Source organism: Cynoglossus semilaevis, chromosome Z (assembly GCF_000523025.1).
Source record: "Cynoglossus semilaevis isolate Cse_v1.0 chromosome Z, Cse_v1.0, whole genome shotgun sequence".
Lineage (NCBI taxonomy): Eukaryota > Metazoa > Chordata > Actinopteri > Pleuronectiformes > Cynoglossidae > Cynoglossus > Cynoglossus semilaevis.
The window spans coordinates 16,318,348-16,339,450 of record NC_024328.1 but is presented as its reverse complement, the minus strand read 5'-3'; the positions used below and the strand labels follow the sequence as shown (position 1 = coordinate 16,339,450).

At 38.1% G+C, this 21,103-nt stretch overlaps 3 protein-coding genes across 11 annotated transcripts in view; 2 read left to right on the top strand and 1 right to left on the bottom strand.

The window, feature by feature from the left end:
- Positions 1–113: 113 nt before the first annotated feature.
- On the top strand, positions 114–9,231 carry LOC103398173 (ubiquilin-2). Of its 4 annotated transcripts, XM_025053005.1 has the most exons (13): positions 114–503; positions 656–798; positions 1,539–1,660; positions 1,755–2,017; positions 2,118–2,279; positions 2,810–2,930; positions 3,026–3,147; positions 3,318–3,377; positions 3,567–3,650; positions 3,744–3,859; positions 3,954–4,116; positions 4,522–4,626; positions 9,102–9,231. In XM_025053005.1, exons 1-12 carry the CDS (start codon positions 381–383, stop codon positions 4,600–4,602), a joined length of 1,560 nt encoding a protein of 519 aa, XP_024908773.1. In that variant the 5' UTR covers positions 114–380; the 3' UTR covers positions 4,603–4,626; positions 9,102–9,231. The 4 variants fall into 4 exon arrangements, with proteins under 4 accessions (XP_024908773.1, XP_016886113.1, XP_024908776.1 ...); XM_017030624.2 differs by lacking the exon at positions 9,102–9,231 and having other exon boundaries at positions 4,522–4,656; XM_025053008.1 differs by lacking the exons at positions 2,118–2,279; positions 9,102–9,231 and having other exon boundaries at positions 4,522–4,656.
- LOC103398152 (IDNK gluconokinase) lies at positions 6,478–9,824 on the bottom strand. Of its 5 annotated transcripts, none has more exons than XM_008336672.3 (6): positions 9,757–9,824; positions 9,119–9,219; positions 8,752–8,782; positions 8,569–8,655; positions 7,597–7,640; positions 6,478–7,291 (listed from the first exon to the last, which is right to left on the bottom strand). In XM_008336672.3, exons 2-6 carry the CDS (start codon positions 9,154–9,156, stop codon positions 6,913–6,915), a joined length of 579 nt encoding a protein of 192 aa, XP_008334894.1. In that variant the 5' UTR covers positions 9,157–9,219; positions 9,757–9,824; the 3' UTR covers positions 6,478–6,912. The 5 variants fall into 5 exon arrangements, with proteins under 5 accessions (XP_008334894.1, XP_024908777.1, XP_016886115.1 ...); XM_025053009.1 differs by having other exon boundaries at positions 8,752–8,779; positions 9,757–9,769; XM_017030626.2 differs by lacking the exon at positions 9,757–9,824 and adding an exon at positions 9,441–9,475 and having other exon boundaries at positions 8,752–8,779.
- A 153-nt stretch (positions 9,825–9,977) lies between these two features.
- Positions 9,978–21,103, top strand: part of frmd3 (FERM domain containing 3) — a 62,726-nt gene continuing 51,600 nt past the window's right edge. For both annotated transcript variants that reach the window (XM_017042789.2, XM_008336670.3), the window contains exon 1: positions 9,978–10,622. In XM_017042789.2, the coding sequence (XP_016898278.1) occupies positions 10,518–10,622 (105 nt within the window). In that variant the 5' untranslated portion in view covers positions 9,978–10,517. The remainder of the gene's footprint in view (positions 10,623–21,103) is intronic.

The following is a 21,103-nucleotide window of genomic DNA, read 5'->3' as shown; positions in this document are numbered from 1 at the left end:
ATTTTGTAGTAGCCATGAGAAAACACATTGCCTTATTTGAGATTTAAAATGTTTTAATTAAAGAAAAAAACAAATATAGTTGAGGTCATCCCAGTTTTGAATAATGGCAGCAGATTCAGCGTATTATGTGTATTATTTTATTATTTTTATTATTTAAATATACAGATAGTGATTAAGCAAAATACCGTTATATTTAAACAGAAAACTGTATGTGAAAACGCGTGTACGTAGGTTGCCCCTCCTTTCTTAAAGTGGCTCACATCGTTCAGACAACTTTCTGCCGAGTCATCGGACGTTCGTTCTCCTTAGCTCTGGTTCAAAACGCTCCGCTCCGGGTCTGCTTTTCTCCACCGTCCGTCTCTGCTGAACTACAAAAACAGATGTCATCCACTGATGAAGATGGAGTAGGTGGAAGCCAGAAGGCTGAAATGATCCATGTTTCTGTGACAAGTCTCACGGGGAGAAACGCCTTCACGGTGCGATATAACTGCAGCGTCACGGAGGTCAGTGAGGACACGGGTCTTCCCTGGGTACTGTCTAAAACGGTTTTGATTTTGTTTATCATCATTGTCATAATGCTGTAGCTCCATCATTAGATTTCGACTATCTCATCACTATAATTCTGCCTATGACTGATGTCTTTCCTTGGGCGCAGCTTAAAGAGGTCCTGTCAGGTCGTTTAGAGACCCCTGCTGAGCAGCTGGTGGTGATCCACTCTGGTCGAGTCCTCGGAGAGTCTGAAGTCCTGGGTGACCTGACAGGACAGGGTGACTCTGTCAGACTCTGCATGATCCAGAGGTATATTTCCTCATAGTGTGGTATGAATCCTATAGTTTCATATACTGTATATTTCCCATAATTCCCATACAGATATAAACACGTCGCAGTAACTGAGGGTCTTTCTGTTCAGGGTTTACATGATTTCCCCAAGTTGGACCTTTCACATTGACCATATGTATGAACATGGGTGTGAATGGTCTTCATGAGTCTCTGTTATGAACTGGGAATCGACCAGGGTGCATCCCGCCCACACTGATTTATATATTTCCCTTTAATAACAACAACAACAATAATAAACTTCTGTTTAAAATGTGTTGTAGTGATGAAAGAAAAAAAAAAAAAAAAAGCTGGAAAAACTGATTTGCTCAGAAGAGCTCTAGTTAAAAAGTATGTTGGTGTTAGCAGCACTAAATAAAAGAAAGACTTTGAATTACAAGATAAGGTATGTAGATTTTGTGTGTAAATAATTTATAAAACATTACACTTATGACAGAAAAAATAAAAATAAACTGCTTTTGATTATTTTGTTTTATATTGTTACGTTTGATACCAGAAAAATACTACTGTCTGCATCAAGGACTTTAAGTTGTTGAGTAGTTGGTGAAAATAAATAATTTTTAGTATTTTAGTATTATCTTAGTATGAGTAAAACTTAATCTGAAGTAATTTTAATAAAAATGAAACTCATCCCTAAAGATATCAATAGAAGGCACAGAAAAATGAACCAGAAGTTTCCGCATTCCTATCATTCTTTTTAGCCCCCAGTGTTTGTCTGCTGTTTCATCTGGAGACGTAAACTCAGAGACTGTCCAGTCAGGGCTCCCCGATGTGATTGACTTTGTAAACCTCCTTCCCTCACCCACCTCACCCCTCTGTTTAGGTAAGGTTTGGATTAATTTCCTGTTGATTTTCACCTGACCTTCCAGTTTGATCTTCTTATCTGCTGTTGCTGTGACCTGATCCTTGTGCCACAGTTGAAGGTCTGGATGATCTCTGCATGCCTAACAGTGGGCCAGGCTTCTTCCCAGCCATCCAGCACCAGATGGAGCAGCAGCTGTTGGGTGACCCAGAAATGATGCGTCGTCTTGTGGGCAGCCCTCTAGTGCAGAGCACACTTTCCATGTCGAGCCCACAAATAACCAAACAACTTATTCTGTCAAATCCCCAAATTCAGCAGCTCCTCGAGACAAACCCAGAGATCGGAGACACGCTCAATAACACAGACATCATCACACAGGTGGGTGCACAGTCATTAAGAAATGTAAAATACTATAACTGGGGAGAATATAGAACAGAAATCAAGTAGTGGGACAAAAATGGCTACATGTGGTCTCCAGGTGCAGGAGCTCCTCAGGAACCCTGACATGATAGAAGAAGTGATGTCTCATGGGGACATTTTGCACCCACAGAAGGACAAGTCACCAGAAACCTTCACTAGTGACTCCTATGGTCGTCACGAGACCAAAACTAAAAAACAGGATCATCTTACACTGCTGCAGGTCTGGATCATTCCTTTTAGACAAGGATGTCTGATAATATCGGTCGACCAATATTATCGCCCGATATTAGCATATTATGTAATGTCTGTAAGAATCGTTATTGGTTTTTCCTTCAATAATGAAAACCTGTCTTGGTTTCGTCAATTGTCCAATAATATTGACCGACTGATATTATTGGTCTGATATTAGCATATTATGTAATATCTGTAAGAATCATTATCGGTTTTTCCTCTGATAATGAGTTTCACCAATTGATGTGTGCCTTGAAAATAGTTTTGTGGATAAACTGCTATATATTAAAGTGAAAAGCACTAGATGGCAGCATTGCAGCTCATTTATTTAATCTCATACTCATACAGTGGTTTGTTACGTAAATTAATATTACCAGGCCTATATTTGTTGATATCAGGATCAGAAATTAAGTGTTTGGACAATATTGGCATATCCAATATTAGCAAAGTTAATATTGGACTTCCCTACTTTTAGATCAAATGATCACATCAAACTTCACAGTCTTCTTTAAAATCCAGACAGGATTACCCCTGAAGGCAGAAACCGACCAGAAATCACCTTCCTCTGGTCAAAGCACCCTGTTAGACCCTCTTAGAGAACTCACTGCTGAGCCAGACTCTCAGAGCTCCATCACTGCAGGCAAGAAAATACACGTCCACTTTAATTTGACACAAAAGAAAATATCCATCCTAATATTTTCAGACTTATTTTACTTTTTTGCTCTCCTTCCTTAGGAATTCAGTCTCTGTTGGAGGAGATCATGGCCAGTCCAGGTCTCATGGGAAGTCTTCTCTCTGGACCATACGTCAGCAGTCTTTTGAAATGCCTCAGTCAGAACCCTGACCTGGCTGCACAGGTGATGGATTGTAGTTAGTTCTCCTGCCTTACTGCCTTTCTCCTTCTTGTTTCCTGCTGCAGTCTAATCACACATTAGGCCAACAGTTCACTCTATATTGATCACAGCAATCAATGGCTGTTTGTCTCTACTGTATATGTGGCCTTGCGATGGACTGGTGAACTGTCCAGACTGTGTCCTGCCTTCTCCTTATGACTGCTGAGATTGTCTCCAGCGCCACTTCAAAACATGTAAAAGATAAAGCCTTGAGCGTAGAAGATGAATGAATGTCATGCTGTGATTTAACAGGAATTTATTTACTTAGATTGTCTGTACAAGTTATATTAGTAAGAAATTCGCACATACTGCTGTTGAGATATGATCTTTTGTATTACTTTGTAATGTTTTCAACTGTGAATAAATTTTGCTGAGTTTTTCAGATGTTGCTGAGTCACCCCTTGTTCTCGGACAGACCTCAGCTTCAGCAACAGATGAGGCAGCAGCTTCCTGTCTTTCTGCAACAGGTCTCTATATTTTCCAACGTTTTCTTATTTGTTATCCCTACCGTATGAGCAGGTCTAAAATACCACATGTTTATGATTGTGACTCTTGTGTAGATGCAGAGTCCAGCTCTTTTGTTAGCCATGATGAACCCTAAAGCCATGGAGGCCCTGCTCCAGATTCAGCAGGGACTGCAGACGCTTGCTGCAGAAGCTCCTGCTCTCCTACCTGTGTAAACCCCTCCCACTATTCTTAACTTTTGCACCTAATTATTTTATATACATTATGATGTTTGGAAAACTGTCTGAATTTCTTTTTTTTTGCAGGGCTGAATTTGGTAACAATAGCACCAGTACTGCATCTGACCTCACCTCTAATTCAGTCCTGACCAACCAATCAGGAAATGGTCCTCATGTTGCCACAGTAACAGAGCAGCAGCAGCAGTTTGTGCATCAGATGCTGATGGCACTGACTACAGCAGATAATGGGGTACTGCAATCTGCCTCTGTATATGACTAATATTGGTAACGCCATCAAGCCGAAAACTCATTAAAATAATCGTTTCACTGCATGTTTGTACTTTGTAAACCAAAGATAAAAATGCTAATTAAACATTGTTATGTGGCCATCTAGGGTTTTTCAGAATTATTAGGGGCTGTAAATGTCTTTCTTACCTATAGATTCTACCAATGTGGATGGAGTCCAAAAGAAGAAAAATGTATATATTCACACTGATTTATCTGTGAATGGGGTTGTTTGTTTGGCTTTTCAAATGGGTTTGAAAAGCCAAACAGACTTGAGACACAGGGGAGCAGCAGACTCACTGACTTGTTTATTTGTGTTGTCGTACAAAATCTGTTGTAATTCGCTCTTCTGTGTTTTCTCTCCTCACAGACTCATCAGCAAGAGACCGAGTTCCAAGAAGAACAGATCACCTCTGCCTTCAATGCTTCAGAGAGAGATGAGCAAATGTGATCACGTTTGGAAGGAAGCTTAACAGTATGACACAACTGTGCAGTAACTAAAACACACACTATATACACATTTAAACTCAGAAGAATTTACAAAATATTATCATGTCAAAGAGTCATGCAAGCCACATTTACATCACCACTGTGTACAGTGACATATCCTCAGGTGAAACCGTGCACTAAAGGTAGAATTTACTTACCGTACATTAATATTAAAGACACTGAAGATGAGTATCTATAGGACAGAAACAAAAAGTACTAATCTCCACCTCCCACTTTGATAACCTGCTGTTACCCGGTATTTCTAACTGGCACACCATTGTTTAATATTCTGTACACAAGATATACAAAAAGTATTTTTTGTTGAATATATTCTAAACTAAATTAAAGCATTTTAATATGTAGTCATCAGCCAAATGTGAGGTGTTTATTGGCCGGAAGTGGCCTTCAGGCGGGGAATTTTACATCAATGCACAGAGATTACGATATGTGTCTGATCTCTCTGTCTTGTAAAACAAAAAAAAAAATGTATGAAAGAAGTGTGTATTTTGTCAAATCTGGCTTCACAAAAACTATATATTTTTTCTTTCTGTTTCTGAGACACTTATTGTGTCTCTTATTGATTCAAACGCTGACTATTTTATTTGAGCGCTATATGGTTTGTATAATTATTTTATTAAATTCCTTTAAATACTTTTATTTCTTCTCTTTGAAACCCCTTATTCATTGTCACATTATGTGTTCACATAGCTGATAACCTAAAATCAAGAACATTTTTATTTTCTGCTATATTGTGTAAATTATACACTGTTCTATTTAGAGTTGATGCAGTGATGAGTTTACAATCGTTATCAATATAATGCTTTAAAATCTAACCATACTGCTTCACAATTTTCTTAAAATATAATTACTTCACTACTTTATTAAACAAATTTAATTAACTCAACATTATTTCTTGTGGGTAAACATGGGTAAAAGATACCAGTTACTAGAAAATACCATTAACAAGACTAACGGAACTTAAATAGGCATTCCATCTCTGTTATTACTCTTCTACTGTTTTCCACTATGGCCACAGTAGGGCACTCTATACTTCCATAGGATCTATATTAAAGTTTAATTCCATCTGTTGCAGTTTCAAGTTTTCCTGAGTCGAACTGTCCTGACAAACGTGATTGGCATTTAATTGAATAGAATTAACATTTTATCAATTTGATAATTAATAAAACAAAATGGGAAAATATATTTAAAATAGTCCTTAACACAATATTTATAGCTGACTGTTATAAAATAGAGTTTGAGTGATTGTAATTGAATTTGTGATTTTCGTTTTGTTTCTCTCTAGTAGATTAAGAACTCCTTAATCTCCAGAAGTGTGAGTGTTGCAGTGTGTATGTGTGTGTGACAGGTAGCCTGCATATGTGATGTGATATGAGTGCAGCCAAGGGGTTCTTCTAGATTAGAACATCCTAAAATACTCAGGTAGTGGTTTAAAGATCACAGCTGCAAAAACACCTGCATGGCGCTTAGTGAGATAATGTGTGTGTGTCAGAGAGAGAAAGAGAGAGAGAGAGAGAGAGAGGGAGAGAGGGTCAATACAAAGGAGAGAGTGTGAGTTTGTTAGTTTAATATCCTGGAGCAGGTTTTTCCATCACTTAATGATGGAATCTTTAAGCAACAAAATAACATTAATGTTAATCAAAATGAAATAAGGCCAAAGATTATAAGATAGAGAGGGCTGATCATGAATGTTAAATGCTGTTATGTGCACACTCATAAAAAGTAATGAATCAATGCACATCAACACTCAACACTATACATATAATAATAAGTTGAATACATATGAATTATTAAGGCTGTGGAAAACAAACCCTTGTAGTATGCTTTGAAAAACCCCCACTTTAGTCCATTTATTTGTCTTTATGTTAAAAAGGTATGTCTCAACTGGCAGTGCTACAGGTTTGAATTAGAAAAAAAAATCACTTGCAGTTTCCTCCATAATACCAAATCACAAATATCCTGAAAATAATTCAAAGAATCAGAAAAATCAGAAATAAGTTCCTCTTCAACACCTGCTGATTTGCTTCACATTATTATTTTGATAAATTCTCATGCACTTAGCTAATACTTCGAAATAAACAAACTGGAGAAAATGTCAGCTGACAGCCACAATCAATAGGTGGCATCATGATTACTTTGGTATTACCACTGTCCTCCATCCTCCAGATGTTGATTAATCATATTCTGAGCCAGTGTTGAATACACTAACAAATCCCCTAAAAACAGTCATGTTCCATTTCTGCAAATTTCTCATTCAGTCTGCTGCAGTGGAAAAACTGGTGTTACCTTCAGTGATAAGCCCGAGGCTCATGATGTGCCTATGGACGTCCGTGGCTATATCATTAATGTCCCTAGTGATATCATGTGAGAGCACATTCTCTTCATCCAGTGGAGACTCTAAGACATTAAACTGGGAATGCAGAAGGTCTGCTTTCATGTAATGACCCCTCCGGGACACCATCCTCTGCTGGATCAGACTGTAGTCACCGTGAAGGAAGATAAAAAAGACATCAGTGGGGACAGGAGGCAGGAAATGCTGGTGGAGAGCTCTGGAGCCATGCAGCAGGATCTGTCTGTAGAGACTCTTCAGGGCAGAGCATGTCACAAAAGCACTGGAGCCTGAGCTTCTTTCTCTGGGATGTGAAGACACACAGGCACAGATATAACAGTGCTAAAGAAGGCAGGGATTAAACAGCAGGGATGCTCCAGGACAGAGAGGAGAAGTAGAGGACGGGACGGATGTGAGGGTGAAGAGACAGAAGAATATAACTATGACTTCGGTCTTTGACGTTGATGCAGACGTCTAAAAGTGGGGAAATACTTTCACTTTTCGTATCTTTAGCGCTTCATCTTCGTCATTTATGTCTTTCTCAAAGACTACCAGAAATTGTCCATCTAAGGGTGTGTGTACATGTGTCAAAATGGTAGTTACACCAACCTCTGAATGACTTCATGCAGCTGAAGCAGCCAAGGCATTCTGTCCTGAAGAGAACAACAACAACATCCATTGATTTATACAGCATTTGTCAAAAAGAATTAAGAATAAGTTAACAAAAAGCAATTATATTTGTGATACTTTGGCACACCAAAAGTCCCAAGTAATCCAGAAGCCATGGAAGAACAGCACTGATGATTATACTTCTGAAGAAGTATAATTGTGACATTTTGTAAGATACACTATTTTCTTGTGAAAGCCATGGAAGAGTTTCACCAGCTATTAAAAGTTTCTCACAACTGATTATCCATGGCAGAACAGCCCAGAGGATAACACCTCTGATTATGGCATAGGAGATTTGGGTTAAAATCCCTGCCACCCAAAAAGACTGTTACACTTTGTAACATTTGTGATTTTCTTTGGAAGATCACAAGGTAGATTCATCGACCAGTAAAAGTTCCTCGCAGTTTGTTCTCCATGGCAGTATAGCCAAGGGAACAGCACCTCTGATTATGGTGTAAGAGACCAGAGTTCAAATCCCTGCCTACTTTGTAAGACATTCGTTTTTTTATGGGACATGGAGGAGTTTCACTAACCAGTAAAGGTTCCTCAGAACCCATTTTACGTGGCAGAATAGACCAGAGGTTGACACCTCTGACAATGATGCAGAAGACTTGGGTTCAAGTCCCTGCCACTCAAAAAGACTGTTACACTTTGTGACATATGTAATTTTCTTTGGAAGCGCACAGAGTAGATTTGTCCACCACTAAAAGTTCCTTGCATTTTGTTTGTACTGGTACTAGTACTACTACTGTTAAACCCCTATGGTCAGTAATAACTATAAAATTAGGTAATATTTGACTTAGTCCTTACTTTCTCATCAGTTTGATTGCTATGAAAGACATTTTCAAGAATAACTTGTATATTTTGGTCTAATTAATAAATCCACTGCAAAAAGAAAACGATCCCACTGACCTCATCTGTGAGCTGTTCACCACGTGACATCTTCTCAATGTTAGCCTGTGAATGGAAAATATCTCCTTCATGAAGTGGCCAACCCAGCTGTAGATACAAGGACAAACAAGAGAAGCTTAGCATCAAACCAGGACCTGAAACATTTTTTTAACTAAATTCCTCCTTGTAGACAGTAACAGTTACCTTTTCTGAAAGGACGGCACCCAGGCTGCTTCTGAGAGAAAGTAAAACTGCATCATACTGATACTGTAGCTGATACTGCATCAGCTACATTAAAAAGTGTCGAGTGGTGATGCCAAAATGTTATGGATTATAAATTTAGTTTTTGTAGAAGCAGCAGTTACTTTTCTTAATAAAATCATAATGTGGAGGTTGCAGCAGAAGCATAGAGAAACCAATAGCACCCTTTAAAGCCATCTACACACAGGGCATGTGGAAATGAGTACATCTTTATGGTCTAAATGTATTTACCTTTATGTCATCTTAACACTGAACTTTTAAAGATGTTGTTTATGTTTTGTTTTTGTTCACAGACAGACAGTGTGCATACTTCCCACAGCCGGAGACTCCCATAATGATGAAGATCATCTTGTGAGAAGAACATCAGTTACATAAGGACACACTCTCCTCCAGTACTGGTCACAAAATGAACTGTAAATGCAGACATTGTTTTTTTTTTATTATTATGTAATATTAAATAAAATAAAAACAAGATCAGAATATTTTTGGCTGAATTGGTTGTAAATCAATGACGATGTTGTTTGGTCAGCAACAGAGCTCCAATGATTATCCTATGACTGCATTTTTTTAGTTTACTTGTACTGTTTTTAGTTGTATTTTATAATACAAATATCTAATACAAATTAACTTACATATACGCTGTGTGGGATCAATAACTGACATCAGTGATGAGTCTGAAAGGCACTTAGGTCCTGTCCAGTCACGCCAGCATTTTAACAGGTCAGCAAGCTACAATAACCTTATCACGTCGTTCACGACTCTTTCTTTCTCCTTTATTACACTCCACTGTGTCTCTGTGTCTGCAATTTTAACGTTTTTCTACTACTGCTACAGTCAGCGAGTATTTTGGTATAAATAATATACATACAATATGTGGCATTAAACACAGGTTTTCTTCTGCTGCTTTAAAACAAAACACCGAATACATTATGGTTTGAAATCACATACCACTTCCCTCCGGACTACGACCACGGATTATTTACTGAAGCGACGCACGCCAATGACATCGCATTGCGTCAGTTAAAGGGACTCTGCTTACTTTCAGCTTTTTTACGAAAGATTTTTTCGTAAATTGCAATAAGTGTTGTGTTTTTGGTTATATTGTATGGGAAGCGGAACGCAAACGCGACATTTTTCATTTAAACCCATTGTGTTGTGTTTTAAAAACGGAACGTGCAATTAATAAACACAATTATCCTGTAGACGCCGGAAAATTAAATGACTTATCTTTGTATGTAGAATTATCTCTGTTTATATGTAAACATTGCTGTAATGAAACACAAAAGATTTGATTATTTTAAAAACTACAGCTGTTCTTTCTGTAAACATTTGTGTACCCGCTGTAACGACAACAGGTGGTAAGGAGGTTGGACAGAAAGAGAGAGAGAGGGAGAGAAGAGAAGAGAAGAGAGAGAGAGAGAGAGAGAGAGAGAGAGAGAGCCCCTCCTCTCTGCTCCTGTAGCTCCATCAGTGATCAGCCAGCAGACGGATGTATCCTCTCCGTTTTTGCTTGTTGTTTTATCCATCCATCCTCGCCGTCAACCATTTATCTCTCATCTCTTCATTTCCAGGGGCGTCACAGGGGTTCACTGGACCTGTATTCACTGTAAGGCAGTAAATACATGTGTGAGTTAGCTTGTGTGTATACATGAGCGGCTGGTCTGCCCGTGGATCCGCTGACATGAGGGGCTGAAACTAGACGGAGAAGGATGAAAATGCTTCGGTTCCGCAGAGCCAGCATCCAGTCCATGGACGAGGAGACCCTGTGCACGATTCGGTTACTGGACGACTCCGAGATCTCCTGCAGCATCCAGGTAATGAACCTGCCACACGAACCTCATTCACCTCAGACTCCGTGCTTTGTGTGAAAATTACTTGGTTGTAATAGATTAAGGTGATTATTGGAGTTATTTATAAAGCTACGAAAAATCCTCGTAAAAAGATATACGACTAATACCATTAGACAACAATGTCAGGGTAACTATTCTTCTTTCTGGTCATTTACATACCTTGCTCCATAAATAACCTAAAGAATGCAGTCTACAGTGCAGAGAGAAGAGGAACATATGGTTACTGCATTTGAGTTGAAAGATGTGGAGAGAAGTTAGGTTGAAGTTTGTCTTGGTTGAGTGTTAGGAAGGGTAGAGCTGATGACAGAGCAGGAAGGTTTCTTCTAAATAAGAAACAAATGTTTTCTCCATAAAGGTAGCTAAATAAGGCAGTGTAATTACTTATTAATGACAACATTTCAATAGCTGCTTCATCCATTTTTCTTGTAATAATAATCCAGAGGTGGGACCAAGTCATTGCTTTGCAAGTCACAAGTAAGTCTCAAGTCTTTGCATTCAAGTCCAAATCAAGTCTCAAGTCAAGACAGGCAAATTCCGAGTCGAGTCTAAGTCAAGACTGAAAAGTGTCAAGTCAAGTCCCAAGTCCTGCCATTTCTGTTTCGAGTCCTTTCGAGTCATTTTAAACAAAATAATGATCTATTAACACAGATCACTGCAATCCGTTTTTTGTTGATCGCCTCACAGTTTTTAAAGCCGAACCACACGATCTTTGGTATCATTTTCTCTCTCCCACACGTTGTTTGACAGCTCTTTGTCATTGGTTGTCCCGCAATTTGATTGGCTCGATGCTATCGTGCCAAAACGTGGGTCTAATTTGATTGGATGTTGTGCCGACAGCACATACACACACAGACGTACACACGTACACTAAGAGAGATACAGAGCGCTCCTTAATAACTTTTTTTTTAATCTTTGGGTTTTGGAGAAAGTATCAAGTCTTGTCGAGTCAAAGGGCTCAAGTCCGAGTGAAGTCACGAGTCATTGATGTTATAGTCCAAGTCGAGTTGCAAGTCTCTTTACATTTTGTCAAGTCGAGTCTAAAGTCATCAAAATGATGACTCGAGTCTGACTCGAGTCCAAGTCATGCGACTTGAGTCCTCACCTCTGATAATAAATATCATTTAACTAAATTAATCTAGATTGTTACACTGGTCCTATGCATTATAGATAGTTATTTTGTCAATCGATCATTTAAACAATCAATTTCAGCTAGTATTTACTACTTTTCTATCATTTACCATGCATTCCTAGATTTAAAAAAATGCCAGACAGGAGCTAGAATTTGTAAGATATGTAAAAACCAAACAGTCCTATCAAAGGACCCAAGGCTTTGCTTGCATTAACTTTACTAATGAAGCCAAAGACGTTAGTTTAAATGTACTAAATCTTTCAAAGTACTCCAGCTTGTCGGCACATGTTGAACACAGTTCAGATCGTTGTGAGAGATCTCATTGGTGACATGAAAAACTGACCACAGCTCGCCACGTGTCACACTCACCATGACACTCATCTTCTATGTGTTCCTAATTAATCATTTACAGAGCACCATTAAGTGCAAAGTGTAAAGTGGAAAAAGAGGAAGGGCCTTGTGTTTCTTTGTGTTTTAGAGTTTACCTGCAGGTGTGTGTGTTAGAGCACAAAAAGTGTGTTTAACTCAGTGTGGAAACATTTTAACACGTTATATGGAATGCATTAATGGAATACTCCTGAATAGCAGGCTGTGTGTCTGCATGCGATTGTGCTTTTAGCTGTGTTTGTCTGTGCATCCATGCCTGATAAGGAAGTGGACAGTTATATTTCTAACTGACTGTGTTTTCCAGAGCTTTCTTTAATGGCCTTGTGTTTCCATGCTGGCCTTGGTCCTCCTACATATTTCATGACATCCTGTGCTCCGCTACTACACTTCTGTGGCTCCACAACAGCAGCTCTGGTTTCACCGCTGAACAGAGCCTCACATCTCCAACTGTGAGGGTGTGAATCTGTGTAATTGTCACTCTCTTCACTGTCACTGCCTTGCTTTTTATTTATTTATCTATTTATTGTTATTTTTGTCATTTCTGTTATGCAGACTTAAGGTTAAAATAATGCCAACGATGGTTCTGCAGTAAAATCATCAAAACTTTGCGTCAAAATATTCAATAGTAATCGTAAGCAAGTGTCTTAACAGTGTCTCGTGTTCGAAGCTACAGTATGTATCTGACCTTATTCCAAAGAACCGTAATCTAAAATGTCACTTTTTCTGCTTTGCATAAAACATGGGTCCATTAGCCATGTCCTCTGAGCTCCGAATGGATTTTCCTGATTGCTTAATGCCGTTGAAATATCTAGGTTGAGTGAGAAAGCTGCAAATATTTTTAGAGCAGATTTTTAGAGGGAATGCCCTTCTGTGAGGGTGGACACTGTGTCATTGATGCAGGTGTACATTTAAACAGGACTATTACAGGGGACACAGATGGAAGTGAGAAAGTGTGATGTGATTAAAAAAAAAGAGACTGTGTAGCAAAGTTTAAAAAAAGTAAAACTGGAGTAAGTTTCTATACTCTTATTACAATAAGCAAAAATCACTTACTCTTAATAAGTTAAGTATGAAATTGGCCCCTCCCTTCTCTGCTCTGAGTAATAATCCAGTGTTCAAATGCTTTGGTTTCAGAGTGAGTGAGCTGGTAAAATATTTATCACTAATATAAATCTGAACTCTAGGTGGGTAGTGCCATTCAAACCTTGGCTGTAACAGACGATCCTATTGTATGGAGTTGTGTATGTGGGATTTCTCATGATACTACAACCATTTCCCACAGTCCTTAAACATATAATGTAGGATAATTAAACGCTCTTAATTGTCTATAGCAGGAGTGTCAAACTCATTCTGGTTTATGGAATTGCATACAACCTAATTAGATGCCAAGTGGGCGGGACCTGTACAATCATAACATAATTAACTATAAATAACAATAAGTCCATGTTTTTTCCTCTTGTTTTCAAGCAAACAAGTACAAGGATATTTATTATTATTTATTCGTTTTTAATGTAATATATTTTTCCAAAAAACATCCTGAACATGAAGTGTTTATGTATTTTTCTCAAAATTCATCAAGCGGACTGGATTAAACATGCTAAGGTGCTGGTTTTGGCCCCAGGGCCGTATGTTTGTCACCCCTGCTCTATAGGTATCAGTTTGAAAGTTTGGCAGTGTGGAAGTTTGTTCCTTTTAACCCTTGTGCGGTCCTTCACATTTTTGTACACACCGTTTGTCCTTGCAATGATTTTCATCATGTCCCAGAATATGAGTATTAAGGAATATGAGGAAAAGTTGGCAGTACAGGAACATGCACACACACGCATACTCATGCACACACACAGACACAGACCCAAAGGACTTTTCAACGGTTAATACAGTATGAAGCTGGAAATGACTCAGCAGTTGAAAAAGAATGATAACTCAGTCAAAACTTTTCCCACAAGAATAACTGCTACAAGTATCTATGGTCAACACCAGGGGGAAATGACATGTATGGTATACTTGCAGAGTCAACAGTCGAATGCAAGTACTGTCCTATGCAAACCTACAAACGTATTTGTCTATTTGTCTTTAGTGTTGGCCATGTTTGCAGTTATACATCTGGATGAAGTCACTCCCTGATCCAAGCACAAGTCAGTAAATCTCGATGCCACATTATTGAAAAACATAACTGTTTAATTGGTGATGGATGTGAATGAAATACTCCAAAATACATACAGTCCTGTGTGTTATAAGTCAACGTGATAGAGTTTTGCTTTTTTAGAAGGTAAAATAAACCAAAATAGTTTTCAGAATAGCATCATTCATCATGTTGGTGTGTTTTGCTATCATCTGTTTGATGACAAGACATAGTCAAAGGGACAACTGTAGCGCTCTCTCTGTGTGTGTGTGTGTGATTCAATCCCTAAGCTGTGTGTCTGTCCATTCTGTTGCTCTCATGTGTAGTGGTAATGTTAAGTCAACTCTGCTGCAGGACAGACAAGTCAAAATCAATACACATTGACCTCTGCTGCTTTTAGCGCCTCTTCCCTTATCATCATCACTCGCTTTTCTCCTCTTCCCATCTGTCTCCTTCTTACCTCTCCAGTCTCTCCTCTGAGTCCTCATTTTCCCATCCCTTGCTCTACTGCTCTTTCCTTCATCCCGGTCTATTGTCTGATTCAATTTCACATTAACTCCCCTGGAAACCTTACATTCTATTTTTGCATCTTTCGTCGGTATCCTACCAGCTCCTGCCCTCCTTCTCTCCACCCTCTTCTCCTTCTCTGTGACACATCATGTATAATTAAGGGAGATCACTGTTCCTCATGAAACCAACATCAGTGTGCTGCCAGCGATGTGCTTCACCATGAGTATGTTAAATGTGAAACTTTATATAAATATGTGTGTGTGTGTGTGTGTGTGTGGAGACTGGGATGACATTAAATAACCACATTAAGTAGGAACTTTATGTCCAACATGTGAACATCTTAACATACATTCATAAAAGCTTTTAAAACTTTGTGACTGCTCGTTCTGTGTCAATTCTCTTCATCACCACTACTGTGTTTAAAAATGCAGCTGATCACTAGTTTAGTTTTGCACTGACATTTACTCAGACCTGCAGAAGTGAGAAAGTGTGTAGTTGTAATGGAACTAAACATAGTATATTCAGAGCACTGAGGTCTCGAACTAGCAGCTTACTGTACGGCACTGCCAGTTGACTCATTGCTGCCCCCCCAGTTTATAATTATGTTACAGTGAAACCTTATCTGCAACAACATCATGCACATAGCACAAAAAGTAGCAAAGTACAGTGACAGCAAATGCTCACTCACAAATAAACACCTGCCCCTGTCCTTTCTGCCTAGTGTAGCTAACTCGGGCAGTGGTGACTTAGTGGTTAAGGAAGTGGACTTGGAGGTTTTCAGTCGATTGTTTTGACTTGACCACTGCAGCTGCACGGCTCTGTCTACTGACTGTTTTGAGTTTCGAACCAATGTCTTGGTAGCTTTTTTCATGGAAACCAGTGTTCATGACATCAGACATATTATGTTGGGCTCATCTGTGAAGCCAGATATAAATAGTACCCACTTTCTATTTTTGTACGACTCGCCAGTGCTTCTTTGACGCTCCAACAATGATGACTAAAGAGAAATAATCCTTCTTTAGATTTGTGCGTCCTACTGGAAGGAGGCAGTGTAATAAGATAGCTGTACAGTAGGCAAGAGGGAAGAGGAAGGAGAGAAGAAACCTTCAGAAGAAATGGGTGAGGAAAAGGGTGAGGCAACTAAAAGGTCAATAAATACCCTAGAGTTAGTTCTAAATCATAGTCAGTGATTTATTTTTATTGTTTTGTAAGTATGCTTATATTTGAGGACAGTAAAGTTCACACTGTTTTTATGCACTTGTGATTTTTCACATAGTTTCCTGTTACTCATATTTAAAATAGCAAAACTGACAATGCTGTTTAATTAAAGAAGAACCAAGGACCCATAACATATCTGGTGCCTGTCACTAATGAATATTCAATTTTTAAATACCTATTACTGACTTATTACTGTATTTAAAATTTTGAAATATAATAATAATTTTCTTAGTGGTTGTGGAGGAATCAAAATAAGGTATATAATATAATATTATATTAAAAACAAATGTTAAACAATAAGGAGGACAAGCAGAATGTAGACATTATGGGCCTGGTTTATTTCCATTGTCCTGTTTAAGGACAGGTCAGCATCAGGCCTGTTATGAAAGGTGACTTCCCACCATCACTGGGAGTCACAACGACATATTGCATTCAATATCATCATGATTATGTGTCGTGCGGCATTAACCTCTTGTAGCATTAACATATTTTCCTCTTGGATTGATAGTGTCTACAAAAGGGAGCTGTGAATAACAATGCCCGAATATACAAAGTCATATTTTTACAGAAATGTAAAATGTGTGTCATCCAAGGGACCTCACGATTTGATTTGATTTAATTACGATTATCACAATATTAATGATTATCTATGCATCTTTTTTCCTTCACTTTGTGGCTGCTTCATACTTTTTCACAAGGATATATTTGTCTGTATTTATTAATTAAGGTGACCAAACAAATGTGTCTCCATTATCTTTTATTCATGAGAAATCACCAACACCTGAGGTGGAAATGGTAAGAAAAGTAAACAATAATATTAATAAAACAAAAAATAGACACATTGGTAGTGTTACCACAAAGTCAGAATGTACAAAAACACCTTGCTCTGAATCCAATTAAGAAGAAGCTTTATTTTTTAATTATGGCAAAATAAATAAATAAATGTTTGTCTCTAAATGGACTGGCAAACAGGTGGGGGTGGACCCCGCCCACGCCCATTCACAGTTGGGATTGGCTTCAGTGCCCTTTGAGACTGTAACTCCATCCTTAAAAAGTAACTAACAAATATGTACTTCTATGTAACCATAGAAGAATTAGCAACTGTAGAAAAAAACTCTCACAGGTCAGTTGTGATTTATGATGTGTGATAAGATAAACACACATAAAAATGACAGAGAGACAAAGTGAATACAGCCTTCTGCCACAACTGGCAAACATATGAAAAAATATTTTCAAAAAAGTCAAAAAATGACTTTTAGGGTTTAATTATACTTTGTATATCTGTCAATGTTTCAACAGGTTGTCTGTGTATTTAAATTCCCTCAGTGCTCAGTGTTGTACAGTAACTCTCTCCTGTAACCCAACCTCATCAACTTCCAGCACTGATTGTCTTTCTCTTGTCCTCATTAAAACTTTGGATCATTGCCTTTGCTGCAACGATTGAGCTAAAGATTAACATTGTGATTCTAAACTGGCTACAGAAATATTGGCACAGTTAACCATTCAGCCATTGTTGTCACATCTAAAGTGCAGATGTTTGCTTACACACTCCTCACTTCATTTGCAAATAAATTGGCAGATTCGTCCACTTGTATCCTAAATCTCCATTTCCCTAGAGAGCAGCAACAGTGGCAAGAGAGTGAAGCCATGAATTAGTGCAGTGTTTGTCTTAACTGCAGTCTCTGGGCATTTAAAAAAAAAAAAACAAACATCATTAATCTTTCAGCGTTTTCCCCAAGAATTATTTTATTCCCCCAGCAGTAGGGCTGTTGTTCCTGGTCCCATGAGGATGTGAAGCAGGGGAAGTCAGAATATTATTAAATCTTGTTTTACTGGGTACTGAATTATGAGGAAATACTCAAATGATTGATGTACACATATCTACCATTTACTGTCTTCTTATGCACATACTGATAGTTAAATAAAATATGGCCATAGTTTGTCGGGCATAGGCAAACTACGGCCTGGGGGCCTGATGCGGCTCGTTTGGCTTTTCAATCCAGCCTCCCATACTTGTCTAAATTATGTTATTATTTTTCATTATCATTATGCTTCTGGCTTTTCCCTGTAATTCCTGCATTTCTCCATAGATGCCATAGAAAAGGCTTTTATGATTAGGATTTTAGCATTTCAGCCTGACATGACATTGTGTCATTTGTTTTATTTCATACAAAAGCTCCATTTATCTGCTCTTGACCTGGCCCCCCATCAAATTTCAGGACCCATTCTGGCCCGCTAGTCCAATTTTGTTCAGCATTAGCAACATGGCTGTCATCCTGACAGTTAACTTATAACCGTGTCCTCTGCTTTGTACCCTTTATTATTCCTTTTTTTTGGTTATGCATTGTGGGTTTCCCTAAAGGACAGGAGCTCCTCTGACATCAGCTTCTAAATAAAATAATGGTGGCTGGATGGTGTTGTGCTCATTAGTAAAACAATTTAACTATGGTTCTTAATAGTATCACCTACCCGGAAGTAGCACTTGCTGATTTATATACTCGTAAAATTACCAGAGAAACAGTTATTACAGCTGCAGCTGTTAGGAGTCAAGGGGAAAACTACAACTAGCCCTACATGTATAAGAGACAACATTAGAAATTCTGGACCTTTGCCAGCCACAAGAACCATCTCATCCTGTAGAATTAAAACATTAACATTCACACCTTTGGTTCATTTAGACACCTTAAATCAGGGGTGTCAAACATACGGGCCGCGGGCCAGAACCGGGCCACTTGGGGTTTCAATCCAGCCCACTTGATGAATTTTGAAAATAAAATTTTTTACAAAAATTTGTAAAATTATATTTAATTAAATATGAAGATTAATGTAATGTACTTTTTTCATGAAAATGATTGTACTGGTCCGGCCCACTTGGCATCTAATTAGGTTGTACGTGACTCCTGAACTAAAATGAGTTTGACACCTCTGCTTTAAAAAATCGAATCCTCTATCCAATTATGTCTGTATTATGTTACAAATACAGAGCGCATGAAAGTAAATGGAGAAAAGCTGTTCCCCCACAGCAGAGATGCCAACACCACACTGCTCAAGGCAACGTGCAAACCTTCATGCTGTGATCACCAGCGCTAATCACCGACATTATGTTAGCCACAATCATTGTCCTGTTGCAGAAATCTGTCACAAACATGGCAGACAGCAAATAGTTCAACCGTGTCTCTTAACATTGCTAATAATATTCATCACAGATAAATATCACACTCAAAGCATACATATAAACCGTGGGTGTCAAATTCCATCATGAATGGGATCCATATTTAAAACGCAGTATATGTTGTAGCCCAAACTGGGTTATATTTATTTAATGTCTAATGCTAATGTAAATATACGCTTAACTAGAAATTGAATAGTAAATTATTCGTATAATTATTTGACTCTTTAACGTAAACATTTATTTTAAACCATATGTATTTTGAGCTGTGGCCACATAAAATGATTTGGTGTGCCACATTTGGACTGCAAGCCTTGAATTTTACATTTTCACATGTGATATAAATTCTCCTTTTTCTCTAGAATTAAAACGTAATGCTTTCTTTTGCCACCAAAAAAAGAGATAAAAAAGTATGTTCTTTGTCTGACGAGTCCAGTTGGACGAAAGTAAGTCAATACCATTATAAATACAGGAAATTCTGCTTCCAAACACAACTGTGTTTCCACTTCTGCCTGGTATTTTGTATCCTGAAGCACAAGGTGTCAAACAGCCCTTACGTTGTAGCTCCTGATCTTCAGCAATGAACACTTGAACCTGTTTCCTTTCCCTTGTGGGTTAAGAATTTATGTTATCAGTTTATTGCATTAAAATCGTCAAAGTCGAGAAGATGGACAGATGGAATAAAAAATAAATAAATAACTAAATAATCCTGTCTCTACGTTCTGCCTTCAGTTTAATATCATGTAGTTAATTAATTATGGCTGCAGCAGCCAACAGAGCCGTTCTTCATAGCCGTGCGGCTGCTTGCTCTGCATCACATTTGGCTCGTCACATTGGGCAGATCACTAAATGCTTCAGTCACGGTGGACACTTTCCGGCTGTTGTTGTTGATTGGGAGCCGAACACACAGTGGTTCCTCGAGAAACATCCTCATACTGATTTGAGTCATTATTATGATAAATGAGACATATGTTGGTGATGTTAAACAACACACTGTGGTGTCCTTCTATAAAATTTTTTTTTTTTTTCTCTTAAGTCAAAATCCAGTATCGGTTGGTAATGGTACCCATTTTTTCATTCTAATTCCATCATGAATGGGACCCACAGCTTTCCTAATTTGTTTACTGAAAAGGTTTCCAGATTACTGTTGTAAAAGCTCCGCTCACTTTCTGTTTCAGCTGCTTATTTTATTTAGCCACATTTTCAAAATCTATTATTTTTACTTATTTTATCCTTTGTTTTATTAACATATTGTCCTATGGGATGACAGTGTGACTTTGAAGATCTTTTTGTTTGAGTACAGAAATATATATATTTTTTATTGAAGTAGCCTTTGGTTAATGAGAAAAAATAAAACTCGTTGGAAGAATTGTACTTGATCTTTGGGTGGAGCTCACACTACACACTGTACTGTATATCACCCTGTTACACACAGAGCTGTGCCGCCGATACAACACTGCCTTCCAGTTATTTGCATATTTATTGAAAACGATCAATAGCAGTACCTAAAGATCAATAGCAGTACTAGCACTCCAAATCGGGAAGTACACAAAAGAAAGTAGTCATGCTTGTATTGAGTGGTATAATGAAGACATTAGTTTGAAGTGGACAAAGAATATGCACCTTATATTGAACTCTGAAAACCCGTAGTGATCTATTTTTTTATGCATTGAGAATAAGAATCTCATATGGAGTCTGTGACACATTTCTATATTTGTTTGTTATGAATGGTTTCTTATATGAAGTATGTTATGGTAACAGACATGTTTTGGCTATTGAATGCTATTGCAACAGCATACAAAACAATATACAGAACATACAGTAATTAATTTAAGAGCTAGTGTGTATATGGGGTACTTTCCTGACATTTCCAAGATGGCTGAGGCGTCATTTATAAATTCACTATATAT